The sequence below is a fragment of the Hippocampus comes genome, unplaced genomic scaffold (assembly GCF_001891065.2).
Source record: "Hippocampus comes isolate QL1 unplaced genomic scaffold, H_comes_QL1_v1.1 scaffold7, whole genome shotgun sequence".
Classification (NCBI taxonomy): domain Eukaryota; kingdom Metazoa; phylum Chordata; class Actinopteri; order Syngnathiformes; family Syngnathidae; genus Hippocampus; species Hippocampus comes.
Window position 1 is genome coordinate 856,117 of NW_017842060.1, and position 24,660 is coordinate 880,776.

Here is a 24,660-nt window from a genome sequence, read left to right on the forward strand (position 1 = left end):
GCACGTTAAAAAACGTTTTTTTTAATTTTTTTTATTTCCCCGCCTTTAATGTCCTTCAAAAAATGCCAAATCATTTTTATCTTTTATTTTGGAAACCCACTTTTCTTCACTTTGACATGACTGTTTTTAAAGTTTTCTCTTTACATGTTACATGATGGCAGGATACGATTTTGTAAGCCACTTTTGTTTTCTTTGCCTTGCTCTGCTCTTGCGAAGCACATTGAGTTATCTCGTGTACGAAATGTGCTGTCGAAATCAAGCTGCCGTGCCTCTCCTTTTCTCACTTGCATGACCGCTCACGGCGGCAACGTCGCCTCTTTAGAACTCGGTGAACTCCAACCTGGATTTTTGACGCTTGGCGAACTTTGACAAGCTTTGTCCTAATCCGGGGTAGAGTCACCTCACAGGTTGCGAGGAGCTTCAACCGTGACCCGTCAAACCATTCTGAAGTTCTCGATCACAAGTTCAAACTCCAAGAATGCTTTGACGTTTTTTTTTTTGTTTTTTTTTTGTTCTGGAAACGCATTGGCCAATTTTCCACTTGATTGGAAATTGGCTGTGCAAGGGCGATTTTCCCCGCTTTTTAATTTCAATACGCTTGTGTGGGTTTCTGACATCTTGACACCCAACCTCCACGTGAGCTCAGGATTCTTCTTCTTCGTGGATGCGCCAGAGCTCGCGCTCTTGTCTCCAGCCCGGTAATTATCTCCCAAACTCGCTCCGTCTGACTTCATTGCCGTCATTTTATTGCACTCGATCATCTCGCCGGGTTCTTCCCCTTTTCATCTGGAAGTTGAGATGACGCCCGTATCCCTCCGCGATCTTTTCTCGTGGTCGCAAACGGACAGAAATGGGGCACCGGTGTAAAATGTACTTCCAGTCAAAGTGAAATTAAATATCGATTGTATATTTGACGCACCACGGGGAAGAGTGTCGTCAACAAACCTAAAAAATGAATGATTACAATTGTGCAAAAAAAATGCCGACAATATGTTTTGGTGGTGCAGGTGCTCTTATATGGCTTCTAAGATTGTCCTCTCTGGTGTTTGAGGTGTGTTAAAAGTGAATTTGTGCCCGATAAGAGGGTCCAAAATGGGCCAGGAAGTCGGGGCAAAACAAAGAATTCTGGAAATGTAAAAAAAACAAAACAAAAAAAAAAACATTGGCCAACAAAACAAAATGTTTTAGTGCCAAAGATATTTTAATGCTTTCTTGATCATTTTGGGCTATTGAGTCCAAAAACGACATCCGTTTCTTTGAATTGGCTTGACTTGATGTTCTATTTTGGACAATGAACAAATTGCTTTTTCATGTGCTTTGACCGTTTACAAAATGTATTGTGATCGTTTGCGCTTTGACGCCACCTCTTTTTGCGTTTCACAAACTTGTTGACTGCTTCTATTTCCAAATTTTCCAAGTCCAAAAATAAATGAATAAATATTCATTTGGTTTTTGGGATTGATTTCCACATGAAAGACGATTGCCAAATAGAAAGCTCTCGTTTTTTTGTTTTTGTTACCAATTTGTTGCTTTACGATTGTATAAGTTAGTTGCTCCACGTACAGCACTTTGTATGCAGCGATGGCTGTTTGAAAGTGCTCAAGAAATACAGTTGAGTTGAGTTTTTCGCCGTCTTTGACGATATCGCATCACAAATGAAGACTGTTTGGCCGTGCTTGAAAAGACCGATAAGACGAACTCATCAAAGACGTGACATCAAGAGAATAACCAATGTCAACCTTTGCATATTTTTCGCAAAAAAGAGATATCTGTATGCAACGAGACCAAAATTTGAGGCAATTTACAAAAAAAAAAAAATCCATCATTTTCAGATTCACATTAAAATACGCAAACGTTCCAGGTTTTTTTTTTTTTTTTGCAGCATCTATTTTGCATCCAGTATTTCCACTTACCCGATATGAAGAATTTTTCTGACAGCATGCCAAGAAAAATTGACCGTGTGCACATGCGCGCCTGTGATCTTCTTTCAGCATGGTGGAGTACTCGCTGGACCTGCAGAACATCAACTTCACGGCCATCAGGACGGTGCGAGTCCTGCGGCCGCTCAAAGCCATCAACAGAGTGCCAAGTGAGTCGCAAGGAAGCCGTCGTTGCAAATCGCTCGCGGCAGCACCCCGAGGTCAGCCGCTCGGGCGGCCGCTGTCCGTGGCGCCGGACCCATTATTGCAGTCTTCACTTTTGGAATGCAGTTGTCTTCAGCATTTTTTTGGGATGTCACCCGCTTGGGCCAATCCCCAAAATAGACCCTTCTCAATCGCAAGGCGGCTGAGTGTGTGAACGAGCATGACGTGGTGTCGAGAATTGTTTCTCGCCTCATTCGTTCCTCGTTGCGCTTAATTATTCCACCGCGGCGTCAAGCCACGATGAACCCGCCGTTGCCTGAACCGACATCCAGCAATGCCTCGGAGGCAAACGCGCCATCAGTCGCGCATGCAAATCGGCGCCGATATTGACGACTTGTTGTCTCGGTGCACGTCGAGGAGAACACTTGTGCGCAACAGTCGTTTGGATGGAAATCATTTGGGAGTCGAACGGCTTGTTGATGCGCCGTGTTCTCGTCCTCGTCCGCCTCGCATCGTCACCCGCCTGGGCCAATCCCCAAAATGATGCTTCTCTGATGCGCCGTGTTCTCGTCCTCGTCCGCCTCGCATGCGAAGGATGTTTGGAAAACTCCGCCTAAGTTGAGAGATTGCAATATGTAACTTGCTAGGCTTGTCTATCGTGAGTTGACCCATTTAAAAAGAAAAAAAAAAGTCTCAAACACACAGACAGTCGGCCATTTTGATTTACAACCGAGACTGCGTGAAAGCAGTTGAGACAACGAGGCACACCTGGACGGGACACAAGTAGCTGGAGGGAGCGGTGGTGAGACACAAGGAACGGGACTGTCGAGAACAGGTGGAAATGAAAACGCTACGAGTGTCTGGAGTGAGCTGAATAGGAGCCATTCGAGTAAACAGGACGTGTAAATCAGGACAAAACCAAAATAAGTCTCATCAAATGGCGCTTGTAAGACAGCTGGTTTTAATCTGACTGATTGAGTTTTTTGCCATTGGATGTTTCACACTTTTTTGTTGGTTTATTCTTGATCGGCGTGCCTCCCAAATTTCGTGTAGCTCACTGAAAGTGGATTTTGGGCTGAATTTTCTCAACCACCAGACAAACAAGCAATATTTTAGGGGGGTGTCATCTCAACTCATCCAAACACAACAACCAAAAATCCAATGTTTCACAATTTAAGTCGTTCCAAAAAATGTCAGGGGCAGTTTGTCTTGTAAAGACTCCAAGAATGATGACCAAAGCAAGCCTACAATGGTCGCTTCAAACCAAAATGGACACCTTCCTGTGTCTTTTCTCAAGATTGCAACTTGAGATTTTTTTGGGGGGTAGGTTTAGTCATGACAGACATGCCGGCTAAATTTCAGGTTGTGAGCAAAACTGGGCTCTGGGGACTGAATTTCCAATTCAAAGTGTGCGCGTGGAGTTCATCTAATCCACACCAAATCTGCTCATCATTCCAAGCGCGGCTGAAGCGTTTTCATTGGCCCGACGGTGACACGGAAAGCTCCCAATCACATTGCTGTTATTCTTCATGCGTGGCAATAATCAGATTGCTTTTATTCTCCGTGCGTCTCACTCGCGCTGAGCTTAAGTGAGACGCAGTGACGCTGTTTTTTTGTTTTATTGCAGTTTTCTGTCTGATCAACGACCTCAAAGTCTTCCAAAATGACTTCCTTTATCTAATCTGTGACCATTACCGAGTAGAGAAAGGGGACGATGAGAAACCTTTGTATCAAGATGAAAAAGGTTGATTGGTCTCAATTGCTTTGGTTGGCAATTGCAAAGAATCATGTGCCACTTTGGTTCAATGCTGACATTTTCACGTTTCGGACCACATTTTTCCTGACCAGGTATTCCCTGAAATGATCTTTTCTGAATATTCACCTTTGGACAGGCCATCCTTCGCAGCATTAGCATGCTAGCTAAGATTTGTCATAGGCAATAGTGCTTTCATCTGCAAAATCTACTACTAACGTCGTTTTATCTGGCGGCAAAAATAAAGCAATGCTCTCATTTATTTGGGGCAATTTAGCACGGATCTTATCTCGGGGATAATTCGGTCTCAGCGCTTTTTTTTTTGCCAATGCGAGCACGCGGCGGCCGGCGCGGCCGGACCACTGGCAGCGTCGCAATCAACACCGAACACTGCAGATCGAAGAATAACGTGCCATGTGGGGACGCTAATGGAAGCCGGTTCCCAGCGGCTGCGGTTTAAATGCAGTTGGACCTGCTTACTACGTTACCCATAATCGCCCCTGGGGAGGAAGGATATGAGCGGCCCGTTGTCGTTTTTCCCGCTTCTGAGCTCCTTTGCCCCTTTGGTTTATTCAAATGAGTTTATTTGAATAACACTCGGGTTTGTAATAGGTTTAATCTCATTTCACATCAGGGCTTCGACACATGCACGTTTTTTTAATTCTTATTTTTATTTTTTTGTTTCGATGAAACTAGGGATACATTTTGAACCCACATTCATAAATTGTACTGTATCACTCGTTGCGTATTCATTTGAAATCGTGGCGAGAAGGCGGCCACGTCCCTCAGCCATTTTTCAAACATAAATGATTCAAATATTGCATTCAGGGCTCTTTTGCCTCTTCATGCCCAAACGCTCTTTCATCATTCATCCCCTAGTGGCCGCTGTGTGTCCATTAGCGCTGTGATTAGTCAGCGAAATGCAAACTGTATCCGATTAGCGTGCGCATGGAAGCCGCTTTGGTTCCCTGGAGGATCTCAGACACAAAGTAATGGACCGCGGGATCACAGTTAGCCAGGAGATTAGAGATTGATCAAATCATTATGATAATACGGCACTTGTATGAAAAGGTCAGAGCAAAAGATTCGTTTAATCTTTGCCTTTGTGCGCCATCCGCACGCAGTGACAAGTGCTCATGTTTCACAATTTCGGGTCATCAATCTGTCTATTTATTCTACGTGGGGCCAATTCAGATGCGATTGGACAAAAAAAAAAAAAAAACCCTCTATGAGGGGTTTGTCTTTGATCTCTGGAAAATTGTCCAAAATGAAATTAGACTGATAGCTTTCAACCAAAATGGCAGATTTTCTCCATCTGCTTCTTGAGACTTTTTTGTGGGTCTGTTCATGATGGACAAGTCGACCAAAGTTTATGGTGATAAGTGAAACAGGCTTCAGAGGCTGAATTTTCTAAATGTTTAGGGGGGGGTGTGTGCTACCAAGCCTAAATTTGCGTGGTAATGCTGGTAAGTAAGCCCAAAATGCTCACATTCAAAGAAAATAGCAGACTTTCCCTGCTGTCTTTCCAGGTTTGCTTTCTTGAGAGCTTTTTGTGGTTGCATTCGAGACGAATAACCCTACCAAACAACAAGGCAAACATTTTTGGAGGTTAAGCTGGCAAGTCACCCTAAAATAGCCAAATAGCAGACTTCCTGTGTCTTTTTTTGCTGGTCAAACTCATGACAAGAAATGAACACCAAATTTCATATTATTTAGTGAAACTGGCTGAATTAGCGAAAGCGAGTGCAAAACTCTCCCTCGGATATCAACACAAATGGCCAAAATGACCGAAGAATGGTTTTCGTTCACCAAAATGGCAGACCTTCTGTGTCCTTTGGCTTCTTTAGTGTTTTTTTTTTTTTTTTTTTTTTGGTGGGTCTCCTGAGGATAGTCGTGTGCGTTATGTTTTGTAGGCATGCGCATCCTGGTCAATTTGCTGCTGGACACACTGCCAATGCTGGGGAACGTACTGCTGCTCTGCTTCTTCGTCTTCTTCATCTTCGGCATCATCGGCGTGCAGCTGTGGGCGGGGCTCCTGAGGAACCGCTGCTACCCGGAGGAGAACTTCACGCTGTGAGCGTGTGTGTGTGTGTGTGTGTGTGTGTGTGTGTGTGTGTGTGTGTGTGTGTGTGTAGTTTCTCGGAGTGTCAGAATCTCGTCAGTCATAAGCGATGCAAACTATTGCACCATGCACCAAATATGGGTGTGCTTGTTTTCATATTATGAGAGGTTGAAATGGGCATGAGTTGAAATGTGGACATGAATTTCAATCACAGTTTTCCGACACTAAATCCATGCACAGAATTTGGCCGTCCCCAAATAACCTTGGAAAATAATCTTGTAAAAGACAAGATAGCGTAGCATTTGTCGTCCTTGGGAGGGAAGGTGCAGAACCAGGACAAAAACTGCCTGACGGTCTTTAAGTGTGGCATTGGGTCATAAAAGTCCCATTTGGGGGGGCCCACTTTCTCTCAGGACGACGGGCATCCGCCTGCCGCGTCCCTACTACATGGCCGACGAGGACGACGAGCGTCCATTCATCTGTTCCCTGCCCATGGACAACGGCATCATGTCGTGTCGGGACGTGCCGTCCAGGCGCGAGGGGGGTCGCGCGTGCTGCCTCGATAAGGACGACGTGCTCTACCGCCGCTCGCTGGGCCTTGGCGCGGAGCCCCCGCCCAACGGCAGCGCCGCCACGTCGGGCCTGTGCGTCAACTGGAACCAGTACTACACCAGATGTCACACCGGATTCAGCAACCCGCACAAGGGAGCTATCAACTTTGACAACATCGCCTACGCCTGGATCGTCATCTTCCAGGTAGCGGCGCGCTGGGGGGAGGATTGGCGTGTCGAAACGCGCGCTCACGTGTGTTGACGTGTGTGCGTGTGCAGGTGATCACGCTGGAGGGCTGGGTGGAGATTATGTACTACGTGATGGATGCGCATTCCTTCTACAACTTCATCTACTTCATCCTGCTCATTATCGTGAGTTCAAACAAGGGGCACTTCCGTATGCAGCTTTCCTTTGTCTCGATCGACTCGCCAAAGCGAGTCGGCGGGTCCCAGCAGCCGTCACCGTGACGCATCATATGCATGACATCACTCGTGGGGCCAGGCAAGCACAGAGGAAGATTGCCTGGATATTCATCACGCATGCACGCAGACAATAAATCCGATTTTTACATACGCACTGCTTAGCGTGCCCCCATAATAAGGTTGATTGCATTTGGGGATTTGTATTGATTTCTCAGAGAAGCGTTTTTATTTTTATCACGATCAACACCTATTATTGGGAGACGTTTCTGTTGAAATGAGACACGTTTATGATGCAGTCAAAGAAGGGAAAAAAAGAAGGGCAGCAGAGAAAAAGGGACAGGTGCTCGAGCACCACAGTGTGTGCACGTGCCTGAAAAGAAAAAAGACAAAAAGTCGCGATCTGGAAATATCGCAAAGTCGGAGCTTTCAGGGCGTGTGGACTTTTTCTGTCCTGCGTCACTCTCCAAGGTGGGCTCGTTCTTCATGATCAACCTGTGCCTGGTGGTGATCGCCACGCAGTTCTCGGAGACCAAGCAGCGCGAGCACCAGCTGATGCAGGAGCAGCGAGCGCGCTGCTCGTCCTCGTCCACGCTGGCCAGCGAGCCCGGCGACTGCTACGAGGAACTCTTCCAGCTCCTCTGCCACGTCATCCGCAAGGCTCGCCGACAGACCCTCGCCCTCTTCAACGCCCTGCGCGGCAAGCCCCGGGGATTCCGCGGCGTCGGCAGGGGCCGGCGCGCGGCCGACGCCAGGGAGCGCAAGGCCAATGGCCCTGCCCCTTTGCCGCCCGGTCAGTGCCACAACATGCTGTTCTCCGCGGCCCGTTTTTCATCACGTTGCCAAACTTCGAGAGGAAAAAAAATGCATCGATTGAGAGCAAACATTTGGGATTTTAGATTTTTATATACAGTCAAACCTCGGTTTTCGAACGTCTCTGTTCACGACCAAATCGGTTTTCGATTCGAGTTTTTTATGCCTCGGATGACGACCGAATTTCGGTTCTCGAACAAACTGAGCGCACTTGAATGCACCACTTGACTCCTCTCGCCTTGCTTCTACACAAGGAAGTTAAGCTTCCTTGGGTAGCGTTCCATTGTGAACAGACGTGTTCAAGAAAGATTTTTTTTAAAAGAGCGTGGTTTCGGTTTTTATTTCATTTATTTCCAATATTTTTTTACATAGAATATTTCCTAGAAATAATCTATTTTAAAAAATAATGCCCTATATATATATACATATTTGAGAAATTCTCATACATTTTGAGGGAAAAATTGAGATTTATTTTTTTCATGGAAATAAGATAAAATATATCCAGTATATTTTTGTGGAGGGCGGGGAGAAAAAGTCACATACCTGTATTATGAGGAAAAAATGTTTTTTAGATAAAATGTGATGCAATTCAATGAAAATGGTTCCATTTCTGATTGCGTATACATTTGGGGATTTTTTTTTTGGGGGGGGTGCTGGGGGGAGGATTTTTTTTTTTTTTTTTTTTTTTCATTTCATTTCTGATGCATTGTGTCAATCGTCAGGCCCACCTTGCCGCCATCATAACAAAGCCGAGCGAGCTCCTCCGGCGCTCCGCGACGGGCGCAACCCCGTCGCGGGCGAGGGAGACGCTGCAGACGGCGGCAGGGGCGGCGACTCGGACAAGGCGGAAGTCGGACGGCGGCGGGGCTTGGAGGACTGCGGCGAGCGCTGCGGCGGCCTGTGGTACGACACCAGGATGAAGCTGTGGGGCATCGTGGAGAGCAAGTACTTCAATAGAGGCATCATGATGGCCATCCTCATCAACACCATCAGCATGGGCATCGAGCATCACCAGCAGGTGGGCGCTTCGCCGTCACATTGACAATTGACTACTCCAAAATGGACATGTCTGCTTCATTTAAAAAAAAAAAACAAAAAAAACTTTTTTTACAGCAAAAAAAATCTGTAAAAATGCAGAACTTTGATCTTTTTAAAGCTACTTTTTTCCCCCCATGATTTTTATAAATATTCTCACACCAAAGGTGAAAGTCTGCCGTTTAAGCACATCTCGTCTTTGTCATGTCAAATCCATTGCGGTGGTGTTTCAGCCCCCGAGGGAAGAGAATTGTGTCCGTGTTTTATCATATTTTTGGACCCGACTTTACAACGGGCGCGTGTGGCCACAAAAAACTAAAATGGTGACGACTCCGCTGCTGGGGCCGTCACGATTGAGCCACAACACGCCGGCGCTTTCCCCGTTGCCGCTTATTGCAGCGCTCGCTGGCATCCATTTCCCATTCATGAATTCTCTTTGATTTCAAAAGCGTGTGCCACACTTTCTTTTTCACTACCTCGCCGTCTTCCATCCTCCTGCCCTACTGACACACTTTAAGTGCGCTTGCTCGAATTGGTTTTGGTGCTTTTTGAACTCCCCGGATACGACCGCTTTTACGGGACACTTTGTCTGGGACACAACGTTGACTTTTGATTGGCACGTTACAAGGAGTAACCGTCGGGCTACGCTTCGATTTTAGTCTGAGCCTGGGTTAAGTTTGAGGTGAGGGACGGGGTTTGGCTGGTGTACGTTTCGGTTTTGCGGTCAGGTTGGGGTCGGGTTTGGGGTTAGTTTTCGGGGTTCTGATTGGGCCCGACAGATTTTGATATTTGGCAAAAACTCAAATGAATTCAGATGACAGATTCATCGACTTATCGCACCCAAAACATGAAGTTATTATCTTGTACAAATCCCGCATTTTTGGAACTCTGACGTGCTTTTCAGCGTCCGTCTTGAATTTGTTTGCCGTTCAATGTCGTTTTGTGAAGCACGGTGAGTTCCGTTGTGTATGAAATATGCTGCCTTGCTTCACCCAGAAGATAACTAGTGAAAAAAAAAAACAACCAAAAAAAAACATGGCTGAATGAATGTGTGACGACTGAAATTAGCATCAGCCAACAGCAACTTTTTTTTTTTATCACAAGCTGACCATCATCTCTCGCGGGTCACAGTTGTGTTTATTTCCGGCCCGTTGCACTCCTTTGACACTTTTTCAGAATCACTGTCACCTCGCACAATAGACGTAAACACGACAATAGAAATGATGCACACGAATCTGACTTGGCTCACCCTTTAAATTGCTTCGGCCGGCAGCGCTGCTGTGACTTTTGTGATTCCCTCCCCCCCATTTCCTTTTGCCCGCTTTTGTCTTTCTATCGACATCTGCCGCGCTCGATCCACGCCGGTGCCCCCCCTCGCTCCCGTCTCTCATCTCTGAGGCGGCTAAAAATAGTGCGACGATCGCGCAGCGCCCCTCGGTCTAATGGGGAAGACATCGAGCATCGACAGCGCGCGCTCCCAAACTTGGCGTCGGGCGCCTTTGAACTGGAGAATCGCAGTCTCGATCTGCGTCGCCGTGGAGACCGAAGCACCGTCTCGTTGCTTGTCGCCCTCCTTGTCAGATTGGCTTGGAAATTCACTTTCCATGGAATCGTGCACTTCATTGATGACGCGATTCACTCACTCAAATTTCGATGAGGGTCGCGGCAGGCCGGGGCCGACCTCCATTGACGTTGCCAGCAAATCGTAGGCCAAACAGAGACAAACGACCATTCGCGCTCCAAAACACACCTCGGGACAATTCAGAGCAGGGGCGGCAAACTCTTTTTTTTTTTTTTTTGGGTCATAGGCCACATCGTAATTTACGTTTTTTGTTGTCGGGCCTTTATGGCTGTGAAATTGAATACATGTATGACCGCCTCATACAACACCGTTGAACCTCGGGGGGCATAACGAATCTGTACATTTCACATGATATTTTTCTCAGACTCATATTTCCAGGGTGAGCCACTAACTTTCTGAACAGCCCCCCCCCCACCCCGAACACCCTCCCAAAAAAAAGACCATGGCCGAGTTAAAATATGCGACCTGTCTTTTTGGGATCAATATTAAAAACAGTGATGACATTCTGGAAGAAGTCGGTGTAAATGTCACGCTTATGTGTGCCAAACGCTCCCCGGGATTTGCTCCCGCCCTTGCAATTTTTTATGCGCTGCGGACCCGCGATTCGCTTGCCTGTCGTAACCGTTGTGTCCTCCAAGTCGCGTTTAGTCTTCTTCAGCCAAGCCGAAGAATGGACAAGGCGGCGTGACGAGCTCGCAGCACGAGCGAAAGCGGGATGGCGAGCCGAGCCGGTGGGATGAATGTTGACGGTCAAGCGAAATGGCAAACGAAAGAAAAGGGCACCCGCGCGCACAGTTAGACTGCGCTTTGCGTTAGATTTGCCCTTGAAGTCAGTGAAGCGACATGTGGCTCACGGTCTATTTTCATGGGGAACAAATCCGCCATCCTGAAAAAAAAAAAAACCTCACCTATTCGCTGTTTTTTGTGATCAGGCCAAAGCCTACGTCTCAAAAAAGAAAAATCTATGAAAAACCTTTTTATTTCCCGAATGACTCTCAGATCTTTGTTATTCACGGCAGGGCTCAGGCCTGCGCTCCCTTCCTTGCCTTTGCCGTGTCCAACCTCTCCCTCGATTCCCCCTCACGTCAGTGTGCTCGTTATCGTTCGGCACCAGCGATGTCTTGAGATCCGATCCCAGGTCTGCCCCTAATGAGTCCGTCACACAAAGCCGTTAGCCAAACTGGTGGGCTAGCGTAGCGAAGCTCTTATTAGCGCTGTCGCAACACACGCGGGCGCCCATGTAAATGCGGCGCCTGTGATGAAACGTCACCGATGGCTGTGGTGGAATTTGTGTGTGGGCAAATGGAGCGGTTATCGCCGTCCAAATGTCAGCAAACACACATTGATGCACATCACGAGAAAGTCGCCAGATCCCAAAATAACCTGCGGCATGACGACGTGTTATTTTAGAGGGCCAGAGTGTTTCCAGAAATGCATTTTATTCTTTTCTTTTTTTCCAGGTTATAAATTTTGTGTCAATTTTGTTTTTTCCCAATTACGGCCTCAAGGTAGGGTGATGGTCTCCGATCAGGGTTTAAAGTTCAGATGAGGTTTTCAGGTTAGGGTTTGAAAAGCAGTTCGAGTTTCAAGCACCATAGCCCCCCCACCACATCAAATCGAAAACGTACACCGTCGCGGCTTTTGAAGTCCACGATGAAACGGAGAAGGCGGCCTTTTGTTTGTCCCGCTCAGCCCGAGGAGCTGACCAACGTTCTGGAGATCTGCAACATCGTGTTCACCAGCATGTTCTCCCTGGAGATGATCCTCAAGCTCACCGCCTTCGGCTCCTTCGACTACCTGAGGAACCCCTACAACGTCTTTGACGGCATCATCGTCATCATCAGGTAAGGTCTTCGCGGTCCCGCGTCGTCGCTTGATGCAACACGAACGTATCGTGACGACTCGGTGATGCGGCGTGTCGTGTGGAGGCTTCAAACTTGGGATCGGATTTCGAATCACAGCGTGAAGACAGGGTTAGGGTTTGAAATTAGGGTTTGGGCGTCGGTAAGGCTTGAAGTCAATCATCGGGTTTCAAACAAGGCTTCAAATGAAGGTTGCAAGCATTAGGGTTTTAAACCAAGGTTTGGGTTTCAGGTGAGCGTGACAAGGCGGAGTCAAGGTTCTAAGAAAATGTTTGTGACTGAAAAGACAAGTTTTGAGTTTTCAAGGCCGGGTTAGGGTTTGAAAAAAATGGAGTTGGGGCTTAGACATGGTTAGGGCTTCAAACGAGCATTTCAAGCCCGGGCTTTACAACTCACCTATTTGCTGTTTTTTGTGATCAGGCCAAAGCCTACGTCTCAAAAAAGAAAAATCTATGAAAAACCTTTTTATTTCCCGAATGACTCTCAGATCTTTGTTATTCACGGCAGGGCTCAGGCCTGCGCTCCCTTCCTTGCCTTTGCCGTGTCCAACCTCTCCCTCGATTCCCCCTCACGTCAGTGTGCTCGTTATCGTTCGGCACCAGCGAGGTCTTGAGATCCGATCCCAGGTCTGCCCCTAATGAGTCCGTCACACAAAGCCGTTAGCCAAACTGGTGGGCTAGCGTAGCGAAGCTCTTATTAGCGCTGTCGCAACACACGCGGGCGCCCATGTAAATGCGGCGCCTGTGATGAAACGTCACCGATGGCTGTGGTGGAATTTGTGTGTGGGCAAATGGAGCGGTTATCGCCGTCCAAATGTCAGCAAACACACATTGATGCACATCACGAGAAAGTCGCCAGATCCCAAAATAACCTGCGGCATGACGACGTGTTATTTTAGAGGGCCAGAGTGTTTCCAGAAATGCATTTTATTCTTTTCTTTTTTTCCAGGTTATAAATTTTGTGTCAATTTTGTTTTTTCCCAATTACGGCCTCAAGGTAGGGTGATGGTCTCCGATCAGGGTTTAAAGTTCAGATGAGGTTTTCAGGTTAGGGTTTGAAAAGCAGTTCGAGTTTCAAGCACCATAGCCCCCCCACCACATCAAATCGAAAACGTACACCGTCGCGGCTTTTGAAGTCCGCGATGAAACGGAGAAGGCGGCCTTTTGTTTGTCCCGCTCAGCCCGAGGAGCTGACCAACGTTCTGGAGATCTGCAACATCGTGTTCACCAGCATGTTCTCCCTGGAGATGATCCTCAAGCTCACCGCCTTCGGCTCCTTCGACTACCTGAGGAACCCCTACAACGTCTTTGACGGCATCATCGTCATCATCAGGTAAGGTCTTCGCGGTCCCGCGTCGTCGCTTGATGCAACACGAACGTATCGTGACGACTCGGTGACGCGGCGTGTCGTGTGGAGGCTTCAAACTTGGGATCGGATTTCGAATCACAGCGTGAAGACAGGGTTAGGGTTTGAAATTAGGGTTTGGGCGTCGGTAAGGCTTGAAGTCAATCATCGGGTTTCAAACAAGGCTTCAAATGAAGGTTGCAAGCAGTAAGGTTTGAAACGATCTTGATGATTTCAAGTTAGGATGTGAAACAAAAGTTGCCGCTTCGCATTGGAGTTTGAAACGAGTGTCAAATTAGGGTTTTAAACCAAGGTTTGGGTTTCAGGTGAGCGTGACAAGGCGGAGTCAAGGTTCTAAGAAAATGTTTGTGACTGAAAAGACAAGTTTTGAGTTTTCAAGGCCGGGTTAGGGTTTGAAAAAAATGGAGTTGGGGCTTAGACATGGTTAGGGCTTCAAACGAGCATTTCAAGCCCGGGCTTTACATTCAAATCGTGCTTTCAAAGCAGCGGTAAAATTTCAAATTGTGGTTTGACGCGAGTGTTATGAGATCAAATGGAGGTTTCAAGTCAGGGTGAGGTTGAAAATTAGGGCTTGTAGCCAAGTTTATGATTTCTAGTTACGCTTTCAAGCCACAGTTATGGACTGAAACTAGAGTGAGGCTTTCAAATGAGCATTCAAAGTCAAGATTAGGGTTTCAAATAATAGGGTGTCAGTTTTATGAGTTTTATTGATTGATTGATTATTATTTCTTTATGGCTTCAAATTAAGGTTGAAATCTAATGTCAGCGTGTCCACTCGGGGTTATGGTTTTGAATGAATGGATTGGGCTTTGGTTTTCAAATTAGGGTTTGAAGCCAAATGACCAAATCTTTGTTGGTGTATCAAACTTAGATGACCAAACTCTCATCTTTTCTTGAAACCTTCATTTGAAACCAGACCAAGACAAACATTCTGAAGCGCCGACGCGGGAAGCGGTAAAACGCTTGCATCTGTTTTTGTTTTGTTTTGGTTTTTTTTCGCTGCCTGAGCTCCACCTGCTTGTCAACTGTTTGAATGCCAGAGCGTCAAAACACCCCTTTTGGTCTTTTGTCAGGCTTCAGGTGCTTCTCATGCGTTTCCTGTTTGCCGCCATTCATTCGGTGGGCGCCCGCCATCAAAGACATGAAAGCCCCCCACTCCCACCCGCAAAAGCTCGGCGAGATCAAATGAGGCCGCCGTGCCGCCGCGCACCCTTCGGCGCTTCTGTATGGCCGCTTTCTCTTCAATTTTCCCCCCCGCCCCCGCCTCAGTGTGCTCGCTAATGTGTACGTAAGCGCCATTGTGGCGATGAAGGAGGCGGAGTCTTTGATGGCCACCGGATAAACGGGGAAGAAGAGCAGCACCTGCCTCGAATGTCCATCGCTCGACGCGCTTTGCTTTGCAGATTTCAAAGGTTCGGGATAGCCCCCCCCCCGGTTTCAGGGACACTAAACGCGCTCACTTTTTGGCACAAACGACGGCCTGTCTCCGCATTTTGCCCGGCCCCTTGAACAATACCAGAGATGCACGATCTTCTTTTTTTTTCAGTCTGGCCCCGTGATCGAAACTTGTACATGCACTGACACAACATTACCGCCCTGCCTCAGTCGGTGCCCTATCTGAAATCCTTCCCTCAAAAAATACCGCAAAAATTACTACACCTTCAATTGTCGGCTCGTCGCAAGAATTGCAATCGAGATGATGTCTTTTTTTTTTTTTCTGCAAGAATTGCAATCGAGATGATGTCTAGACTTTTTTTTTTCTCCGTCCTCCGCTTTGCACCCTCAGCGTGTGCGAGATCGTTGGCCAGTCTGACGGCGGGCTGTCGGTGCTGCGGACCTTCCGTCTCCTGCGGGTCCTCAAGCTTGTCAGGTTCATGCCGGCCCTGAGGAGACAGCTGGTGGTCCTCATGAAGACCATGGACAACGTGGCCACCTTCTGCATGCTGCTCATGCTCTTCATTTTCATCTTCAGGTATGGCACATCTATTGCATTCTCTGAGTTTGGGGAGAGAGCCCTGAACGTGGATCACTTGTTGCTAGGCAGAAGTCAGAGGGCTCCGGATGCAACATGTATTCTATACTCGACTGTATTTAAATAAATAATAAATGATAAAGCGGATTAGAAAATGGATGGATGGATTAATGAAGGTTAGTCGGTTAGTTGGTTGGTTATGAAGCAGCCTTCCGTTTTGGTGTCGGGGCCTTCAATTGCTAAGTTGCTCCAATTGTGTGAAATGGGCTCGTCAATACTTTGGTCATTCAAGTGCATGTTCGTCTCTCGCCCGCAAATACCATCAGACACGCTCCCCCTCACCATTTCAAGTGTTTTCTGCCAGCCGCTATTATGCGTGGAGTATTTTTGTTTTTAACTCGCCGCCAAGGCGGCCTTGCGGGATCACCGTGGCGGACAATTAGCATCGGATACAACGAAAGCGGCAGCAGACACCGGAGGCCGTGCGTCACGCTTTATCGAGCAGACACTCCAAGGGCGACAAGGGGAGAGCAGGCGCCCGGGCGGCGGCGACGGCGGCCCGAGGGCCTGACGAGAAACCGCACAGGGGAGCGGACGGTGTCTTGATGAACGCCGCTCTTTTTGTGCCTTAGTATTCTGGGAATGCACATCTTTGGCTGCAAGTTTAGCCTGAAGACGGAGACGGGGGACACGGTGCCGGACAGGAAGAACTTTGACTCGCTGCTGTGGGCCATCGTCACCGTCTTCCAGGTACGACGGTCGCCCCTGGCTGGTCGCTGGGGGTCGCTTCGTTAGCGACACCAACAGGTCGCAGCCAACGCCGACGGCGGCGCAAACACGCCTGAGTCTGATGAAACAATCGGGGCCCTTTCGGCCACGAGTGGCTGAATGCAAGACTTGGTTAGCCACTGAGTGAGTGAGTGAGTGAGTGAGTGAGTGAGTGAGTGAGTGAGTGAGTGAGTGAGTGAGTGAGTGATAGAATTATTTCGTCTTTTGGTTGACACATAATGAGTGAGTGAATGAGTGAGCTGGTTAGCGACTGTGGGAATAACTGAGTGAGTGACTGAATGTGTGACTTAGCTAGCCGGTGGGTGAGTGAATGAATGAATGAATGAATGACTTACCCAGTGAGTGATTTAATGAATGAGCCAATGAGTGAGTTACTAAGTGGGCCAGTGGGTGAGTGAATGGATGACCGTGACTTTGTTGTTGAGTAAATGTGTTTGCGAGTGCGTGTAAAGTTAGCATCCAAAATCCATGCGAGTTAGCGAGCGAGTTAGCGGACACTTGTTGTAGATCCTGACTCAGGAGGACTGGAATGTGGTCTTGTACAACGGCATGGCAGCCACGTCGCCGCTGGCCGCCCTCTACTTTGTGGCCCTGATGACCTTCGGGAATTACGTCCTCTTCAACCTGCTGGTGGCCATCTTGGTGGAAGGCTTTCAGGCAGAGGTGAGGCGGCTTCACGGTTAGATCGTCAGAAACCCCCGCGTAGCCAACAACTCTCCTCTTCGCTTCCTCGTGTGTTGACCAGGGCGACGCCAATCGCTCGTACTCCGACGACGACCGCTCCTCCTCCAACTTTGACGAGAGCGAGAAGCACGACTCCATACAGTTGTCAGGTGAGGTTTTCGTTATTGATGTGAATGGCAAAAAGCATTCACACACAATTCGCCACCCTTTGTTTTTATTCTTTGCACTCTTTCGACACCATAAAACAAAACATCATCGAAATACTCAGAACGTCCAAGAACGTTTTTTTTTTTTTCCCCAGACCCCAGGATCTGCACCTTGACGCCCAATGGCCACCTGGAGCTGGGCGCCCTCGCAGGTTCCCGAGGGGGTTCCCACTCTTCCAAGAGGCGGAGCTTCACCGGCGAGTCCCGAAACAGCAGCGTGATTAGCGGCGGGGGCAGGGGGAGCTTGGAGAGACGCTCCCTCTCGCTGGTAAATTCATCCAGCCATTACGTGACACAACATGGAGCACGTTTAAGCTAGCACAGCTAGTTTACATCAGTTCTCATGATACTTTTGGGATGCTCAAGTTGATTCCTACGGTACTGCCTCTGTTCCAAAAAAGTTGTGTTTGTTTTTTGTTTTTTCATCACATTTGAATGGAAAGTCCTCAATCGGGGGGGGGACACAAAATCCACAATCACCCGATGACGTTGAAGGGGTGGTGCCAAGATCAGTTCTAAAAACACAAAGGGACAAGTTAAAATGACCTCTCTCCTGCCTTTTGTCCCAAAGTGATTTCCAGTTCAACTAAAGCATGGGCCACCGAAAGCCTCCCGGACTTTGCTAGTGAATTATGGACGATTAAATGTGAGAGTCAGTTTGGAGGGAAGCAGCCGCTCGTCGTTAATTAAACTTCACCTGACACTCGCCTGGACCGGTGGGAACGCAGCCGCATCGCGACACGCGGCGCAACCTCAGTTAGCGTCGGTTATGTGCCCGCCTGTCTGCCGCGCGGAAGGTCAGACACTGATTGATGATGCGTGAGGCCACGCCCGTCATCCAATGAAGTCAAGTAAGATTGGATCGCACGTGATGCTAATTAGGCTGAAACGCTCCCGATGCTGTTGACATCCACTCGGGGGTCGTGGGATGATCACGCCAAATACGTAATTGGGAATTTGGCACAATTGTCATTAGCTCTATGGATGAATGCAAGGCAAAATGTCGAGTCTTGTGGTGGTGGTGGTGGTGGTGGGGGGGGTGGTGCAATTACGTGTGGGGAATAGAACAGAACAGAATACAACTAGAAGAGGGTGCAACGAAGCAGACACAACCCCTCCAAGAAACGGAGAAAAACAAAGACTAATTGGGTGATACAGAACGGGAGTCAAGGAGGAACATTCCAGATCACCTCCACATCCCATTCTGCAGGTGCGCCATAATAAAGCAGGGGAGATTGGTTGAGCAAGCCAACGAAGGCATCGGTATGTCGTGGAACGGCATTTGTGTGATCATATGAGTGCGTGTGCGTGAGTCTGTGCCCTCAACACAGGTGCGAAACAATATCTCACTTTTTTTGCTAAAATTCAAATGGCATGGCCAGATTAACCAAGCAATTTTCAGGCAAGTGCTCGGATTGCTAACATCTACGTTTCTTAACAACTCACAACTCACACTTCAGTGTAATGTCCCAACTGAGATTTTTTTGTTAAGTCTCATCTATAGAAACGAACACTACAAAAAAAATGTGCCACGCACCCGCACAAAGCACGATGTCGACTGAGGTGCACCAAAAAAAAAACGTTTACAAAAATAAATATGGTCCCGCATGTAGAGGCTCACTTTATCATCTCATATTGACAGAGTAGTGAGGCGGGAGGGGGGAGAAATATTTTGGGGGTATGAGGCAACGCTCCTCGATCTGCTCATTTCATGGAAACAAAAAAAAATGAACCGTCTGCCTGACTGAATTACTACTATTACCACATTATGTTTACTAAAGACAGCAACGGTTGAGCAAAGCTTTACATCTATGTATCTCAATCCGATGACTAAAAATAGGAAACTTTTCCAGCGAGAAATTTAAAAAGCAAAGCATCGAGTTTTCGTTGTCGTATGAGTCGTCGCCTGTGGCCTGTGGCGTAGAGTGTGGAACAAATTATCCTGACGGCAATTTGCGGGGCCTAAAGCACACTCTAACTCGCACGGGACTTAACTTCCCTTGTGGCACACTTCATTACTGTTTCCATAGCGACAGCGACATGGCATTATTTGCTCCTTCCGCCGTACGGTGGCGGCTCAGGATCGCGTCTTGGCGAAGGCTAAAACGTATAATTAGGTCCATCATGCTGAGAGGATTAGACACGCCGAGACAAACACGGCCTGCCTTGTCTTCTGAAGAAAAACATAAAATAGGGATGCCACTTGCAGGGCTTTTGCATTTTAAAAGGCGCAGCGCCGAGGGCAACCTCATTTGAAATGGCAACTTTGTATTTTCCTTCTTTATTCAGAAATAATTGACCCGCGATAGCAGGCCTCATTTCCTGGCGAATTATCCTGCTGAGTATTGGAAATCTTCTCTGATGACCACGGAGTGACACACTTAACCTGGGAAGGAAAAAAAAAAAAAAGATCCAGAACTTGAAAGTGCCCGTGTCAGCAGTGGTGTCTGATCTGAGGTGCCTTTCGGAGGACACGGGTCCCAGCAGGCACAGGCACAGCAAAGCGTAGTCATGCGGTAGCATGACCGTGGCGCATAACATCGACACAAGCCTGCTGAAGAGCCCTTGCTCAGGAAAAGAATAAAAACTGTCCAGTCAAAAGCCAAAGAAAGAGAAAAACGTGCAACGTTCCTTTTCCTAAGGTTGAAATGATTTCCAATCCAATTAGAAATCATGTTGATAAGGCTTTCATGTCGAAGAAAACTTGCACATTCGGTAGCAGTATAAACGCCCTCTTTTAAAATCCTGAAAGAAAAAAAAAATCGAGACCAGTGTGAACTTTCATCACCATTTACGTCTAAGAAAAACTTGATCCGGATCTGATCTGGATTGCACATTCGGTAGCAGTGTAAACGCGTCATGATAAAATCTTGACTTATCTCGACCAGTGTGGAATTTCATCGCGACGCTGTGTCCTATTTTAGCGACATGGCCGCAGTTCCAACTACCACAACTGGGGGCGCCCGTTCCACCCTCATTCTGCTTGGAGCCGCAGGTAAGAAACAACAATTAGCTGGACCGTTTTCCATGATTAATTTGAAAACGACCTCATGATTGCCGGCGCTTTTAACCCCGCAAATGAAAAGCGTAATAAAAGATCATGCCGTCAATAGTCCCCCAGTTGATTCTCACTTCATTTCAAGGTCCAGCTCCAACAGCCTGGGCCGCAGGAACTACGGCTTCGGCGGGGCCCCTCCGGTGGGCGGTAGCCTCCGCGTACACAGCAGCCGCACCCCTTACTCGTACCCTCAACCTGCCGAGCAGGAGTCCCTCCTCTCCCGGCCCCCGCAGGCCCACCGTCCTCCAAACCCTCACGGCCCTCCCGCAGCCGGGCTCCTGCTCTCCGGGAGGGATCGCCGGGCCCTATCGCTGGAGCTCCCGGAGCTTTTCCGGGCAGCGGGGCAGGGGGGCTGGCCGCCCCCCCTCAGCGCCCACGTGGGCGGCAGAGTGACCTTGACAATTTTGCGCTTTGTCGATAATGCGCACAGAGCAAGTGGCCGTACGATCTGGAAGGACAAAGAAAACAAAAAGGACCGTGGAATGTTGTTTTTTTGGTTTGTTTTTTAGCAACTTTTGTTGCTCCGGGGCCACATTTGATTTTTTTAAAATACACATTTGGGCCAGGTTAAAGATGGCATCATTGCACTGTAGAAGAGGGAAAAATAAAAAAGTTCCATTCATCCAGCCGCCGTACGAATATGACGCAAAGGCGCCGGAGGGAGCCGCAGTCGTTGAGTGAAGCAGGAACGACGACATTAAAGAAGTGACAACCTCCATCGGCCGCGGCCAGATTAAACAACACGGCTGCAATTGGCTCCCAAATGTAAACTTGTGACAAAGTCGCACAGCGCAGGAAGGCGATACAAGTCGGCCCATCTCGGTGCCAGATTTTATTTTTGGGAGGACGTAATTTGGGGTTTGCGTGAGGCCGACTTTGAAAGGAGGCCCGTGGTGCGGAGGAGGTTCTTGCGGCGTGTTCAGGCACACATTTAGTTGCGCTCAACTTGCAGCATGAGCTGGAAACCCTACTTGAACTCAAAAAAAAACCCCAAACAAACAAGGTGTTTTGTTTGTTTTTTTTTTTTTTTTTAAACTATAATGAGAATGCTAAAGTACAGCACAAGGAAGTCGACCCCGTCATGCTAAAAATGCTGGAAACCTCCTCAGGCCACTTCGAGTTTATTAGATCATTAATCCACCTCAGTACTCTCCACATCTCTTCACAAAGTCAATTTTTTTAACTGGAAGCACTCAACCTTTCTTCTTCTTCTTTTTCTTCCGCGCAGAGCGTTTGTTTCCGCGTGCAGAAAATGATTGAGGTGTACAAGCCTGACTGGTGCGAGAGCCGAGAGGACTGGTCCGTCTACCTCTTCTCCCCGCACAACAAGTCAGTGAGCCTTTGGCTGTTACTTTCTATGATCGTTGAGCTCTTTTTTTTGGGTGTTTTTTTTTTTTGGTCTCTAGTACGTACAAATCGGCACGTTGGTGCGCTGTTGATCGAGTACTTTTGGCCATTGACTTTAAAATAAAGTGCAATTTGTAAGCCGTTAAAGCACATGAATGATCATTGGATCATTCATTGGAAATTAATTGGTGAAAAAAAAATAGTCAATACACTTTTCAGACGTGTTGAAAGTGAACGGAGGAACGCAGGCCTTGACAAGCGACTTGATCTCGACAATAAGCGATGTGGCGCTCTCTCCCGCCCGCACAAATGGCTCGTCGAAAGCCCTCCGGCGCGCCGTCTGAAGAATTTGTTCCCCTCCACAGACTGATATTGACTCCCGAGATCGTCTGCGCTTTTGTTTTTCCCCGCTGCTGGGAACGCCCCACCCCACCCCTCCCCTCCCCCGAAGGAATGGCGTGATGGCCACTTAAGCAAAGCTGGGGTGGAGGGGGACTGAGCTGTGTTTTGGCTTGCTGGCAGGTGCCATCTGTCAAGCAGTGTGTGTGTGTGTGTGTGTGTGCGTGTGTGTGTGTGTGTGTGTGTGTGTGTGTGTGTGTGTGTGTGTGTGTGTGTGTGTGCGTGTTTGTAATATTTGCAGAGTTTTATAGCATGTTTGTCAGTTGTCGTGCTTACATGAGAAGCGTTACAGCAAACAAATGAAGCGACATCGGAGGGAACGTCAGCTCCGGCTGTTAGAGTGTTGCTGTTGATGGGTTGTCATCAACCTACCAAGCTAAGTACTGAAATGACGTCACAAGCGCAGCAGTGATTTTGCCGTCTAAAACAGCACATTTGAGTATTTCATTGACGTCTAATGAACTGCTGGCAGCTGGCAGCAGGCGCCGTAGAATACAGCGTGAGCGTAATGAAGTCGTTTTTAAGACACCCTCCCTGGAACCATTTTAAAAAAAAAGTGTCCATAGGCATTGATATCTGCCAATTATTCGGTTGGAGAATGTTTATTTTGAAGTTGGCCTTCTTACCAAATTGTCGGTGTGATGCAGGGCACGAACTATTCCTGCTATGGTGCCTCGGTCGTGTCGAGGCATGGTCGAAACAAGGTGAAAAATGTCATATTCGCACGTTCATATCCATCCCTCTGTTTTAAAATGCCCTTTTTCCTCATGAGTGTCGTGGATGGGCTGGAGTGTATCCCGGCTGTCTTTGGGCAGTAGGCATTGTACACCCTGAACTGTGGCCGGGTACACCCTGGAATCACATAGACAAACAACCATTGGCACTCACAATCACACCTGGGGGCAATTCAACCTGCCATGCGTGTTTTTGGAATGTGGGAGGAAACTGGAGTACCCGGAGAAAAGCCACGCAGCCACAGGGAGAACATGGAAACCCCACACAGGATGGTCGGAGCCGGAATCGAACCCTAGACCTCTGCGCTGTGAGGCTGACGTGCTACCCAGTCGAGCACTGTGCTGCACGTTTATAATACTACCCCGCAATTTGGGATCCATTTTGGGGAGAAAAAAAGTACGTATTATCCAGTGCTCCAAATTGCAGCCTTTGAGAATTCCCATTCGATGACATTGCGATTGCCATAGCCCAGATGGTGAACAATACCACAAGATCTCCGATCATTTTACACCAATATGTAAACGCAGTTGCTGTTACTGTACACCATTGGAAGTGACTTTCGCAGAAATCCTCCTGCACCCTCCCCCAGGCGAGGGGCAAGCTGCTTAACATGCATAGACACATGTAAATTGTCACTGGGGGTGCAGCACCACAATGTGGGATTGACTTTATTCAAAGTGCTTCCAAGTCACCCAGGGCTGGCCTGACAGGCGTGGGCGCTCTCTCTCGCTATCTCGCAACACACCTGCACTGCGGTTCGCCTTCGGGAAGGAATCCGTGATGAGGCCAAAAGTGCTTTTGTGGTTCTTGCCTCTGCCGAAGAAGCCACGGTTTGGACCGGATGGCACTGTATCGTTTCCAAACTGGACTTCCAACCATCACATTGTGGCGTAATTGTAGTGCTTCACTTTTACTCCAATGGTGATGGAAGGTGATTCCCCCAGAATTGTGCGATATGATGAGATTAGCTCCCGTGAAATACGTTTAGCTTCCGTTGCAATACGACTGCAATTACGATACACTATAAACAGTCGGTTCGAAAATAACCCAACTTTTTGCGTTATTCATGCAACCCAACAACACCCAATTTTGATGCGAGAATATGCGATCCGCGATATAATTTACTCAAGTTATGATGTGCCACAATAATTTGATACGTACCGCCAAATGACAGCACAGCGCATTTACCAGCAATGCAAATACTGTACGGTGGTTCAATTCTGATGTCAAGCAATACAAATACTTTGCCAAGAAAATTTGGCACCGTTTAAAAAAATATTTTTGGGCGGTATCTGTGGCCTTTTTTCAGACCATTGAATGTCAGTTGTGAGGCGTTCATTGTCTTTTTTCAGCCTAATTAACTCTTTTGCTTCGGAACATGAAATGGAAATGAAAGCAAATGAAAGCATCTTTTGAGACGCAGCTGCTGACGGGCGATGCAAAAAAATATGCAGAGCGTACTGCGCCCGTCCTCACGTTCCAGTAGAAGATCGCATGATTAGAATGTTGCCCCGGATGCCTTCTTTGACGTTATTAAAAGAACAAATCTTACATGGTCTCCTGTGTTTTTCCCCTGCCAGGTTCCGGGCCCTCTGCCAGTCCATCATTGCTCACAAGCTCTTTGACTACGTGGTCCTGGTTTTCATCTTCCTCAATTGCATCACGGTGGCTCTGGAGAGGCCCAGGATTCTCCAAGGCAGCCTGGTAACATGATTTACTACTATCGGCTATTACTTGATTACTTTGGACGCCTGTAGCGTGCTTGGGGGTGTGAGGGCGGTCGAGGCAATGTTTTGCGCTCACACGCTGGATGTCGATCTGTTGTTATCTACGCCGCACTGAAAGAAAAGCTGGTTTTGGCGAGTGCATCCGACCGATACTGGCCTTGTTCCAAGCTATCGAGTATTCCCAAATGCTGCCGATACCAGTCACGGGTGCCCTCT

The 24,660-nt window shown here is 47.8% G+C and overlaps 1 protein-coding gene across 1 annotated transcript in view; it reads left to right on the top strand.

The window, feature by feature from the left end:
• Positions 1 to 24,660, top strand: part of cacna1ib (calcium voltage-gated channel subunit alpha1 Ib) — a 103,389-nt gene that overhangs the window by 38,263 nt on the left and 40,466 nt on the right. The window contains exons 5-20 of the mRNA XM_019861719.1: positions 1,992 to 2,089; positions 5,751 to 5,910; positions 6,313 to 6,655; positions 6,730 to 6,822; positions 7,342 to 7,663; positions 8,406 to 8,701; positions 11,993 to 12,144; positions 15,314 to 15,499; positions 16,132 to 16,249; positions 16,796 to 16,951; positions 17,034 to 17,121; positions 17,274 to 17,446; positions 20,103 to 20,173; positions 20,322 to 20,671; positions 21,427 to 21,565; positions 24,298 to 24,421. Coding sequence (XP_019717278.1) covers positions 1,992 to 2,089; positions 5,751 to 5,910; positions 6,313 to 6,655; positions 6,730 to 6,822; positions 7,342 to 7,663; positions 8,406 to 8,701; positions 11,993 to 12,144; positions 15,314 to 15,499; positions 16,132 to 16,249; positions 16,796 to 16,951; positions 17,034 to 17,121; positions 17,274 to 17,446; positions 20,103 to 20,173; positions 20,322 to 20,671; positions 21,427 to 21,565; positions 24,298 to 24,421 — 2,869 coding nt within the window. The remainder of the gene's footprint in view (positions 1 to 1,991; positions 2,090 to 5,750; positions 5,911 to 6,312; positions 6,656 to 6,729; positions 6,823 to 7,341; positions 7,664 to 8,405; positions 8,702 to 11,992; positions 12,145 to 15,313; positions 15,500 to 16,131; positions 16,250 to 16,795; positions 16,952 to 17,033; positions 17,122 to 17,273; positions 17,447 to 20,102; positions 20,174 to 20,321; positions 20,672 to 21,426; positions 21,566 to 24,297; positions 24,422 to 24,660) is intronic.